At 40.0% G+C, this 12,884-nt stretch overlaps 1 protein-coding gene across 2 annotated transcripts; it reads right to left on the minus strand.

Moving 5' to 3' along the window:
• Positions 1 to 1,184: 1,184 nt before the first annotated feature.
• Positions 1,185 to 12,284, minus strand: LOC124012791 (probable E3 ubiquitin-protein ligase HERC3). 2 transcript variants are annotated; one of them, XM_046326754.1, is made up of 24 exons: positions 12,236 to 12,284; positions 11,641 to 11,739; positions 11,450 to 11,561; positions 11,222 to 11,298; positions 10,863 to 11,090; positions 10,379 to 10,470; positions 9,556 to 9,686; positions 9,279 to 9,403; positions 9,035 to 9,111; positions 8,799 to 8,926; positions 8,632 to 8,691; positions 8,406 to 8,511; positions 8,102 to 8,294; positions 7,637 to 7,791; positions 7,262 to 7,384; positions 6,859 to 6,957; positions 6,311 to 6,478; positions 6,087 to 6,227; positions 5,585 to 5,751; positions 5,244 to 5,307; positions 3,924 to 3,994; positions 3,067 to 3,250; positions 2,659 to 2,761; positions 1,185 to 2,544 (listed from the first exon to the last, which is right to left on the minus strand). In XM_046326754.1, exons 1-24 carry the CDS (start codon positions 12,261 to 12,263, stop codon positions 2,333 to 2,335), a joined length of 2,943 nt encoding a protein of 980 aa, XP_046182710.1. In that variant the 5' UTR covers positions 12,264 to 12,284; the 3' UTR covers positions 1,185 to 2,332. The 2 variants fall into 2 exon arrangements, with proteins under 2 accessions (XP_046182710.1, XP_046182709.1); XM_046326753.1 differs by lacking the exon at positions 12,236 to 12,284 and having other exon boundaries at positions 11,641 to 12,102.
• Positions 12,285 to 12,884: the final 600 nt, after the last annotated feature.

The raw sequence follows: 12,884 nt of genomic DNA on the forward strand, positions 1-12,884 counted from the left end.
ACATAAATTACCCATGTCACACACTGGCCTAACCAACATAATAAAGAAAACACAGAATACTAAGGCCAGGGCATGACAGGTGTGGCAGATCAAGAAGCTGATTAAACAGCATGATCGTTACACAGGTGCACCTTGTGCTGGGGACACTAAAATGTGCAGTTTTGTCACACAACACAATGCCACAGATGTCTCAAATTTTGAGGGAGCATACAATTGGCATGCTGACTGCTGGAATGTCCACCAAAGCTGTTGCAAGATAATTGAATGTTCATATTTCTACCATAAGCCTCCTCCAACGTCATTTTAGAGAATTTGACAGTATGTCCAAACTGCCTCACAACTGCAGATCACATGTATGGCGTCGTGTGGGCGAGCGGGTTGCTGATGTCAAAGTTGTGAACAGAGTACCCCATGAGGCAAATGGTGGTCACACTAGATAATGTCTGGTTTTCTGATCCACGTCCATACTTTTTTACAAACAGATGTATATCTTTATTCCCAGTCATCTGAAATCCATAGATTAGGGCCTTTTGAATTTTTATTAATTTCACCTTTATTTAACCAGGTAGGCTGGTTGAGAACAAGTTCTCATTTACAACTGCGACCAGGCCAAGATAAAGCATAGCAGTGTGAACAGACAACAACACAGAGTTACACATGGAGTAAACAATAAACAAGTCAATAACACAGTAGAAAAAAAAGAAGGAAAAAAAAGAGTCTATACACATTGTGTGCAAAAGGCATGAGGAGGTAGGCGAATAATTACAATTTATTAGACACACCTCTTCAGATCTCAGACGAGGTTACTCATCACATAAGCACTGTTTACTGAACTAGGTTAGTTTTATACACCCTAGTGCAACATATTTGTTCATGGTCCCTGACACTACTGCAACCTGAACACGTACGTTATTTCTAGCCTTTTTTTGAATGATTTTCCTTTGTTTTGTTTTAATCACTAGGGCCAGGTGTGGATCAACGGTTCCAACCTGGGCCGCTACTGGCCCGCTCGCGGCCCACAGTTCACCTTGTACGTGCCCGCTATCATCCTGAGCACGGCCGCACCCAACAATGTGACCGCTGGAGCTGGACGGGGACCCATGCACCCCCGGGCCCTGAACTGTGGAGTTCACCAACAACTCGTTCCTGAATGCCATTGTTAAATCTGACCACAAACACCAGAGGGCGCTATTACAGAAAGAAGCTCTCATGATGATCGCTGATCAAAAATATACTTACTGTATTTATCTGGAACACAGGAGGTTGGTGGCACCTTAATTGAGGAGGATGGGCTTGTGGTAATTGGTGGAGCGGAATGGTATGAAATACATCAAACACTCCGTTCCACCCATTATTATGAGCCGTCCTCCCCTCAGCAGTCTCCACTGATCTGGAAGTGATCTATTTTTCACTAATCTTTTGAAAATCAAAGAGTAATGTCTGTAATTTAATCACGGATGACTGTACCTTTAACATGACCTCTATATAGTGTCTTAAAACCCGATACGACTTTGTTCACACGAGCATCTCTATTCAAAGGGAATTAAGTATTCGGCATTTGAACAGTACGTATGTCTTTTTGGAAATGGAATCATGTTCACAAAGGAAAATTACTCATTTAGAAGTGCTATGAACTTCAGTAGTACTCTAAATATAAGTTGAGGTCAGTGGTGCTCAAATCATGAGCCTGGAGTTTTTGTAATGTCAGGGCACGATGCAATCCAAAATACACCTTTTAAAGGCCTTGTCCCCGATGTTCACTGAGATCACATTCATGGTAAACACTGGCATGTCTGCTCAAGTGTAAATGACCTTTAAATGTATCTTCTAGTGCGCTGCGCTATAGAGCGGCTTGAGTTCAATGCTGCCCTATATTGTGAATTGGGGGAACATGGTTGAGAAGGATGTGTCAAATGATCTGTGTGCCACCTAACTGCAGGGATATTATGCTCTCATTGATTTCTGTAATGAACCATTTGGTGGGTCTTGTAAATGAATAGTTCTTGTGTTCAACTGAAAACCTGATCTGCTTCCTTTTAACATTTAGATGATTTCAAATACTTTTGGATTTCCTTGTATCTTGGTTGTTATCATTTTTGTTAATGTGTTGTTTAATGTGCAGGCACAAACCATGCTGTACTTTTTGATGTATAAATGTTTTAATAAAATTAGGTGAATGCAATATGATAATGTCATAGTACCGCACAGATCTCAAGTCAGGATTTGAAATACAACCCTACATTAAAACAATCCAAATCTTAAACTCAACTATGGAGCAATGAAAAGATGAACACAGGAGAGGACTATACACAGCAGCAACACAAGACCCTCATTATTCATTCCAGAAGCCTCTGTTGTGGCCAACAGCTTCTATAAGCCTGCTCTGTAGTGTCTCTTTAGAGGGGTAGATGGGCAGCTGCAACAGAGAGTGACAGGTCAGCGCCTCTGGGAAATGCTGTTGGGAGGAGTTGGGAAGGGTTTGGACCCTCATCCTGATCTGGTTCATACCCAGGATGGGCACACGATCACAGCCAGTCAGGAACACTGAAGGGGCAAAGGTGGTAAAAGGGAGAGGGCAGTGAATGACAGAATATAACTTTATTCTCAGTCGCCTACGTTATTGGTTCATCTGTTACAATGAAAACGTTCCATACTTACACAGGAACGCTTTCTTTTGATCCTCTGTCAGTTCCTCAAACACCTCCCAGAATGTGACGATGTTGGGATGCCCAGCATGGTACTCTCCTAAATACACAGTGTTCTAGGGGGGAAATGCCCTCAATTAATATATGGTGAAGTAATAGACACTTGACACCATTCAAACTACTTTTCAAATCAATGTATCAAAACATTTTGGCCAGGTTGCAGAACATGTTCACCATGAATCCCAAATCAACCCCAGGACACTTGTTTTTTAAGGCTCCATCTTGCCCTCTGATAGGCTAGGTGACATTTCTGCATATATTATATGTTTTTACTTTTCTAATGCTCTCAGATGTAGACAATTGACTCAGGGTAGATTTGGGATTGAGCTTCAGTCATGTAGTAACAAAACATGGTTCTGACCTGTTTCAGCGTTTCCCAGTCGAAATTCTCCTTCCCCACCATCACTCCCCTCAGTTCCTCTGGCTGGAAGAACTCCACCACGTCCTTGTCACACACCTTGAAGAAGCCTTTCCTGAACTCTTCAAACACCACCTCTACTGACTGGTTGAAGATGTGGTTCACATAGGTGTCAACAAACTCCTTCCTGTCAAAAGAATGAGAGACTGTCACGCCCTGACCTTAGTATTCTTTGTTTTCTTTATTATTTTGGTTAGGTCAGGGTGTGACATGGGTGATATGTGTGTTTTTGTCTTATTCTAGGGTGTTTGTACTGTCTAGGGGTTTTTGTAGATTTATGGGGTTGTTTTCATCTAGGTGTTTATGTTGGTCTATGGTTGCCTAGATTGGTTCTCAATTAGAGGCAGGTGTTTATCGTTGTCTCTGATTGGGAACCCTATTTAGGCAGCCATCTTCTTTGGGTATTTCATGGGTTATTGTCTATGTGTAGTTGCCTGTGTCAGCAATCGTTATCATAGCGTCACTTTGTTTAAGTGTTCTTTGTGTTTTTCGTCATTCAATAAAATAATGCATTCACACCACGCTGCGCTTTGGTACACTTCTTACGACGATCGTGACAGAGTCAGATATCCATTGAGTTGTAGCTAGTATAGGTTGCAGTCAATTCCAGAAAGATGTCAATTCAAAGAATTAGAAGCGTCATTTACTTTCCATTATGATTTCTCCATTCATACAAATATATTTCAATGTGTGATGATTTTGCCGAAATGGAATTGACCCCAATCCTGGTAGCTGTAGCAAGGGAGTGTCATCCTGTAAACCTTGCATTTTGTCAGTTGTAAATATTGCTATAATCTTACTTGTTGGCACTTGTGACGAGTTTTCCAGTTTCTTTGGGATCAAGTTCCACCGCTACATCACCCCACATCACCTATAATAGTGAGTAATGAAAAAAGTGGGGTATATGAACAATGATAACACTGCAGACTGAGGGTATGGACAAATAGATGGGAGTGATATGCGAGAGACATACACACTGAAATAATATAATTGATCTTATGTTCAGTAATTCATACCACTTCACTTCAATTAACTACAGATGTAGGAACTTAATTTGAGCCAATTTGATACAGCAGGAAAAAAATCCTGCAGCAACAGAAAATGTGAATTATTTAGTGAATTTTTTATTTTTATTTAAGTCAGTTAAGAACAAATTCTTATTTATCCTGCCGATCCTTGACTTCGGCGATGTCATTTACAAAATAGCCTCCAACACTCACCTCAGCCAATTGGATGCAGTCTATCACAGTGCCATCCGTTTTGTCACCAAAGCCCCATATACTACCCACCATTGTGACCTGTATGCTCTCGTTGGCTGGTTTTCGCTACATACTCGTCAACAAACCCACTGGCTCCAGGTCATCTATAGGTCTTTGCTAGGTAAAGCTCCGCCTTATCTCAGCTTACTGGTCACCATAGCAACTCCCACCTGTAGCACGCGCTCCAGCAGGTATATTTCACTGGTCATCCCCAAAGCCAAAACCTCCTTTGGATGCCTTTCCTTCCAGTTCACTGTGGCCAATGACTGGTACGAAATGCAAAAATCACTGAAGTTGATCTCCCTCACTAACTTCAAGCATCGGCATCAGAGCAGCTTACCGATCGCAACCCATCTGTAAATAGCCCATCCAACCAACAACCTACCTCATCCCCATATATGTTTTTTGTATTTTTCTGCTCTTTTGCACATCAGTATTTAAACTTGCACATCCTCATCTGCACATCTATCACTCCAGTGTTAATTGCTAAATTGTAATTACTTTGCCAATATGGCCCATTTATTGCCTTACCTCCTTACTTCATTTGCACACAGTGTATAAAGATTTATATTGTGTTATTGACTGTACGTTTGTTTGTCCCATGTGTAACTCTGTTGTTATTTTTGTCGCGGCCTGATGTGATACAGCCCATAATTATATTTAATGGACATTATTTTGTAGGGGTCATTTTAAAGTGGAAATGACTAACTTTAGAAGTCTTTAAAATACACTACAAGTTTGCATTTCTTGAAGTGTGGGAAAATTGTCAGCAACAAAAGGGTGATCAAATTAAAATCCTGCATCTGTATTATGTTACGTTTTACTTGTTCATCAATCAAACTGTTTGAAATCAATACATACTGAGAAAGTCATGTCCATGTTTTCAACATCATCATCAGGGTAATCCAAGATGTACTGCAAACTCCTTCAAAAGCATTGAAAATAATATGTGACAATAAATGTGACAATTATAAATCGGCAATCAATAAATCATGATGCTTTCATAAATGAAAAACTATTTATCCAAATAATGAATAATTGCTTATCCTCACGGAGCAAGTGCCCTGCCCCTAAAGATGCAATAAAATGCCTTGAGATGCAATTTCTTAATCTGTCCTTGGTGTCCTTATAACAAATACAACTGCCTGTACTGTAATACATTACTGACTAAGGGATAACAATATATTATGGTCTGAACTTACCCTGCTTCAATGGGGCTAAACTCTCTCAGGTCCTCTAAAGAGGGCTTGATGTTCACCAGCTTCTTGAAGAAGGCCATGGGGAAGGGGAGGTGCACCATGTTGTTGTTGTACAGGGCCATCCCACACAGAACCCCAAACAGGAAATAACGCTTCTTCTCCACTCTAGGCTGTTAGTGAGGATGTGTTGGACAAGAGACAAGAAATAAACCATGAGTGAAAGTATAGGACATGCTGTTGTTAACCTGCGGAAAATTATAACTTAATATACAGTAAAGGGAAGGTAGTGTGGTTTCTAGAATACAGTAGTAGGCTAGTAATACAGTATTAATACAGTAGTAATACAGTAGTAGATCCTCTCTAGGAACATATTATTACAGTGTTTCACTACCAGCACATTTGAAGCTATTTGAAAGTACAATAATTATCAATATTTTATTTCTATAATGTGTTGAGGTGCGAAAAACCTCATAATCCATGAGTGATTTCCCTAAACGTGCTTCACCATTGCAGGGAACCAGGCCAGCGTATTGGTGTCGTTGTACATGAACATCCCAGACTCGGGTACCAACAGCTTATCAAACAAATGGAGGAAGAAGTCCCTTTTGTAGACATCTGTCAGCTTCGCGTCCTCGTCGAAATACACCTGAGAGATGTAAGCAGCACATTCTGGAATAGCCCTTCTCTGTTCAAAACATTGTCTCATCATATAAAAAAATATGGACTTACCACAAGGGACCTCTTGAAGGTACTGTGATATGCTACACTCAGTTGATGGAAAGTGTCTTCGATGAGTGATGCTCTATTCAGTCTCAGCTCAAAGACCGGAGCAGGCGCCGCCACGAGGAACATGTCATAAGGCCACATGCCAGTCCTTTGGGGATTGTTAGGGGGATTCTGCAATGCATACAGTACAATATTAAGTATTAACTTAGTGCTTATCTAGTATACAAGACAGGTATTATTTCAACCAGTTTCTTCCAACAAAAAGGTTAAGAAATATGTCTGGTTTCTTCAGTAGTGATGGTCAACACCCCAGAGCTACTTGGAATGCAGGCGTTTGCTCCAGCCCTGTTCTAACACACTGTTCTAACATAACTGATTCAGCTAATCAAGATCCTGGTGAGCAGCTGATTAGTAGAACCAGGTGTGTTTGAGCAGGGAAAGAGCAAAAGCCTGCATACAGTCAGTTGGTCTCTAGTAGGGGGTTAGCCACCTTGATTTATAGTATCTGCTGTATCTTATAATACTATATATTGAGAAGCAAGTTTCATTACCTTTGTGAGTGCGGCGTTGATGTTAAAAACGTTTATCTTGCTCTGCAGATTCATCAAGAATGGGTAACAACAAAAGATGGCAGGTGTCTGATCCACATCCTGAAAGTGATGTAAAAGAAAACATACAAGGCATCTCAATTAAGGAGCTTCTTTGTCTAATTATGTTCATCTGCAGTGATAAGAAGGAACTTTAGTAGGTGAGAAAGATTCTCCAGTAGGAAAACAAAATGATTCCTTCACTCTCTCTTTCCAGACCATTTCAGGTAGAGGGAATCTCAAGCCTCTACTGAGATGCAGCCATGACACTTTCTAAGACCCAAACAACGAACATTAAAACACCTCAAGACTGACAGCTACAAACATTGTTAGCAATCAGTGACTGAGACAAAATAACTTTTCTTACCTGCTTTGACCATAAACGCCAAAGCTTTACATCCTCCGCTAGAAATATGGTATTGAAGTGAACTTCCTCCATACAAAAGGTACTGTCTGGAACAGTCTGGGTCTCTACGGATTTCTGGTTTGCCTTTGAAATAATATAGAAAAGTAAAATACATAAATAAACAATTATTTGCAAATATTAGCTAAATATTTTCCATGTTTGTCAGCAAAATATTATTTAATCAAATCTCAGTTACGGATTCATCGATTCTAAATAGGTTGCAATGAAATAACTGCCACCCTGGCACCAAAATGGTCCTCGAAGTTGACTGGTCAAAATGGGAAAACAGCATTATAAATGGATTGACAGTACGAGCAGGGAAGCATGGACACTGACTCTGTGGAGATGGCCGAGGACCTGGAGCAGGTGCTTGATCCCAGTATCACGAGTGCGTAGAATATGTTTACTCCTCAGAATCCCCGACAGGGCCTTCTTCCACACCCCAATGTGCTTGGTCATGACAGACGGCTTCAATGAGGACCAGCAGTCACCTACAGGACATGGTAAAACACAGATTACTTTCTCAAACCATTTTGTGGGGGTATAGAATTTGCTCGACTTCACAATCATTCCAGGGGCACCCCCAATGTGCACACGTTTTGTTTTAGCCCAGCACTACCACACTCGATTAAAATTATCAACGGTTTTGTAAATTTAGCCTAGTCTAAATCTGCCAGACAGCGAATGAACAAGGACAAAATAAGTTGTCTACAGCACAAACAGATTTACGACTACGTTATTGTTGTTAAGTTGAATTTGGGGTGACACACTTTACACATCTTAAATGGAGGGCAACATTACCGAGGACCTGCAGCTTTTCAGGGTGCAGTCTGAGGATAGCAGCAGCAACAGCTTCGGTGAGATCTGTCCTTCTGTGCTGTTTGTGAAGGACCCTCAGGAGCTCAGGGAGAACCAGGTAGACCCTCAAGCCCTCCACTCCAATGGGCTCCTCATACAGGGAGGGAAGTAGTGTGTGCTGGACAACAGCTTCAACCTAGTGCAATGAAAGAGGTGTGTGAATCGTCCCTCGTTCAAGATACATGTCAGAATAAATGTCAGAATAGGATCGATTACATATCAATTTATAAATATATTCACAAAATACCTCAGTCAAAACTTTGTCCTTTTTCACCAGCTTCCGGAATGCGCCTTGGACGAGTGAAAAATCCAGGCCAGACTGTTTTGGTGAGGTTTGGTAATGTTTGTCACAACTAATAAAAGCAAGAGATAATTGTCAATATTTTTGCCATATTTAAATCAGTATTCTTTGATAATGTAATGTTTCAAACATAAGACAATCATGTATTTGAACCAATATTAAATACTGTTACCTTTTATCAAGAAAGCTCCCATTTAAACACGATGCAGAAGAAAACATTTTTGTGATTTCCCTGCAATTACAAGTTTGAGTAATCTTTCAGTTCAGTATGTGACCATACATAAACAAAATAAGGAAATAACAACAACGGTAAATTATAGCTACTTATATCAGACTTACTTCTGTCCTTTTTTCCAAGACTTTGAATCACATTCCGAGTTCCATTTGTCAATGATTTCTTCGTCTATAGCTTGTTGTGTCACTTTGCCCACACTTGACCTGAGATTGTTAGGCATTTCTTCAGACTCCTGGGAAGATGACAATGTGATGCAACGTATCACAGAAATGTTAAGTACAAAGGACAAACTATGTCCTGTTTTGCTAACTCATTGTTTCAAACCAAATTGTGTCCATACCTGACCAAGAGTGCACAACGCAAAGGAATGGTTTCCTCCAGCAAAAATGTGTTCAATTTTCTGGTCATCAATCTGGTCTTGAAATGTTGACAAAAATAGTTGATGATCAAGTTAATGTTATTTCATGTTTTGCCTGATGTTATTTCAGTTGAGTATTGAAATAAGCATTTTGTTGAGTTGACTTTTATCTGTTCTGAAAATGCGTGTACTCTGGCTAATGTTATACCATAAATGAATGTTTTACCTGGCAGTTGTACTGGAAGGGGCACAGACTGATCAATCTTTACTCCATTTCCCAGCTGCCCTTGCTCTCCGCGCCCAAATGAGTAGATCTTATTGGAGGGCCCCACAAATGCTAATGTGTGGTGTCTAATGTGGTTGAACAGACAGAGAAAACATTTCTCAAGTCAACAATGAATCCTAAAAAGGTCTTATGCTAAAATGAAAACAGTCCTACATACATTTTTGTTGTGTCACAACATTTTGTCAATTCCAGATCATGTCTAATAAGTGTAACCTACCTTCCACATGCTATCTGGGTCACCTTTAATCCACAAAGTTGCCCCACCACTCGAGGTCGTAGTTCATCTCGGAGAGAGTTGTGTCCAAGCTGTCCATAGCAGCCTGAGCCAAATGTGAACACCACACCACCCTAGAACAAAATCAACCCAGACAGTTATCATAGTGTTTTCCTCTACGTTAATGAGGATGTTTCAATGCAAATTCCCAGGGAACTAAAAACTAAAACATTTCAATTGTTTTGTTTATTTTTTATTTCAACATTATTTAACTAGTCAAGTCAGTTAAGAACAAATTCTTGCTGACAATGACGCCCTACCAAAAGGCCTCCCGCGGGGACTGGGTCTGGGATTAAAAATATAAATGAATTAAATAAAAATATAGGACAAAACACATCACGACAAGAGAGACAACACAACACTACATAAAGAGAGACCTAAGACAACAACATAGCATGGCAGCAACACAGCACGGTAGCAACACAACAACAGCATGGTAGCAGCACAACATGGTAGCAGCACAAAAAATGGCACAAACATTATTGGGCACAGACAACATCACAAAGGGCGAGAAGGTAGAGACAACAATACATCATGCAACGCAGCCACAACTGTCAGTAAGAGTGTCCATGATTGTGTCTTTGAATGAAGAGATAAAACTGTCCAGTTTGAGTGTTTGTTGCAGCTCGTTCCAGTCGCTGGCTGCAGCGAACATTGAGACACCAATATAAATAAACGCACATAAAATGTAGACATATTGTATGGTCCAAACAACATTTAGTTCAAATGATAGGAAAAGTGTAATTATGTCAGACAGATATACAACCTTTGTCAGAATGGCAGTATGTTCTCCTCCACATGAAATCAAAACTGTCTTCTTCAGATTCAGGCAATCAACATGAGCTGGAGCACATCTGTCTACAGAAAATTGGGTTCAATTTATTGTAATTATTATATATAATTGTTTATAATGATTTATTTACAACACATAACCCTCAAACACACGACACATTGTGCTCTCTAATCCTGGTTAAAATTGTTTTTAGACAGATAAAGGCACATTTCTGTACTTTTCTTAATTTTTTAAAACATCATTTCAACCAACAAAAAATGTGGTTGATAATAGATAAATCAGTGGTCTCCAGCTGCAGCCTGAGAGAACTACTGAGTGGGAAGACTTTTGTTTAAACCCAACACTAACACACCTGTTTCAAATAATGTACTGTTCATGGTCTTTGGTCTGGACCTTGATTATTTAAATATATTTAACAAGAGTCAACACATATGCTATTGTGTAATGTATACTGTACTTGTTGTGTCCCCTAGTCCCAGTTGCCCGGCGGTGTTCTTGCCCCAGCCGAACACAGCTCCAGAAAGGGACAGAGCGAAGCTGTGTTCTCCCCCTGCAGTGATCTGAACCAGGGGTATCCCTGATAGAGACTTCAGAGGCTTGGGGGACATGGACATGTCGCGTGGCTCGCCCCACCCCAAACCCAGCTGACCGCTGGTGTTCTGACCCCATGTGAAAACCTGACCATCTGAACAGAAATCAGAAGTAAGCAACCATACAATGAGAACATTGTACAGAATTACAGTTTTGAAAGGTTAGACTGTTTTGTTTAAGTCGCATTGTGAAACAGCGATTAGAGGTGTGTTAATGGTCATTTACCCTGAGTTAGTAAAATTGAATGCTGGCCTCCACATGCAACCTGAGTTACCTGTCGGTTACATAGGTTACCCAATGGGCTGGGGAAAAAAAGAAGAAAGATGACTAAGATTAGCTGGCCCGTTTGAATTAAATGACAAATTGTTTTTATACTTTAACTATTTGAATGAGGGGGTGACAATTCCTTAAGGTAAACTACATATAAATGTATCATTATGGAATGGAACCCACCTGAGAATGTTGGCTTTGTCCAAGCAGAGAACCCGACCCTCTTCAGACAGTAAAACAGCATGAGAATCTCCACAACTCAGAGCCCGAATCCTCTCCTTACATGTCACACTCTCTAAAGCACACAAAACATATGATTGGGCAACTCAAGAAAATATATTATACAAATTGATTGTTAAGGAGATTAGACCTACTCAGTTTCCCTGTGAATCTTCTCCCATCTTGGTCCTCTTGAATCCGTGCGACAGACACTAGTCTCCCATTATTTCTGATAAACGCGACCACACTGTTACCTGCGGACAGACCCTGAATTTTAGATTTAAGGTGTATCAAATTAACGCAACTAATATCCGTTTTGGTCGTATCTAAACCATTCGGCTTCACTAAACCAAAGCCTTTACGACAATCCTCTCCCCATGAAATCATTGTTGTGTATTATTCTTAAACTAGTCCATACAGATTCTTGAAGGAGAGGCACCTGCCGATGTTTCTGACTCAATGATGGGTTTATATGACCGCAACCAACCATATGACATACAGAAAGACTAATCATCATCATTATCAACAAAGCAGGAAACGAAAATGAATCTTAAATGAAACTGTATTTATAGAGGGCATAAAAGAAAACACGCCTACAAACAAATATAAATGCAGTTTCGAATAGTTACTTATGACTCAAGGCCGAAAACGAAAGTGAACGTCTATTGACAATATCAGCCCAGTTATCTTGGAAATAGCCTACAATAAACTGACGCGTTTGACACACACGATAATGCTTGAAACAATTACCACCCAGTCGATACCTCCCTAGATGCATTTCAGTGGAACTGGCTGAAACTTCCACTTTATGCTGTGTCATGCATGACTGCTAAATGCTGAACTGAAAATTGTTATGGAGTTTGAAAAGACCCATCCCTCAGAGACGTCCCTGATATTTGCCCTGTTTTTTTTTCAGATGTTAACGTAATTACCAAACTTCATTTTTAAGCTCACGTTTATCATAATTATTTTAAAAAATAACTGTCAGCAGTATTTTGCGGAGGGTGCACACTGACTTGACCAGGCAAAGAGTGAAGAAAATACTAAAAATGCTTTAATTATTGGGTTATGATACTATACACCCGTGTGGCAGTTGTACTAAACTCATACGGCATAAAAGTTCTAAAATAATCAATGTCCCTCATGAATTAAAATGACAATTGAACAGGTAAATAGGTATATAATAACCTATGCAGAAAGTAGGGATGGGAGTTTGAAATACTTTGACTATTCGAATAGTAACATTCATATTTGAAATACATTCGTTTTTTAAAAACCTACGTTTTAAACCTGAACACAGCTATGCGAGGGAGAAGATGGTACTTTATTGTTGAAGCTGCGGAAGAACAGGAAAGAGAGGTGGGAGCGAGCAGACCGAGAGAGAGAGAGAGAGAGAGAG

Source organism: Oncorhynchus gorbuscha, linkage group LG24 (assembly GCF_021184085.1).
Source record: "Oncorhynchus gorbuscha isolate QuinsamMale2020 ecotype Even-year linkage group LG24, OgorEven_v1.0, whole genome shotgun sequence".
NCBI lineage: Eukaryota > Metazoa > Chordata > Actinopteri > Salmoniformes > Salmonidae > Oncorhynchus > Oncorhynchus gorbuscha.

Coding starts and splice junctions, on each gene's coding strand:
- LOC124012791 (XM_046326753.1), bottom strand. CDS start 11,872: ATGATTTCATGGGGAGAGGATTGTCGTAAAGGCTTTGGTTTAGTGAAG. Junction 8,512..8,631: donor GGGAGCTTTCTTGATAAAAG/GTAACAGTATTT, acceptor TGCTTTTATTAG/TTGTGACAAACATTACCAAA. Junction 2,762..3,066: donor ACTGGGAAACGCTGAAACAG/GTCAGAACCATG, acceptor TTTCCCCCCTAG/AACACTGTGTATTTAGGAGA.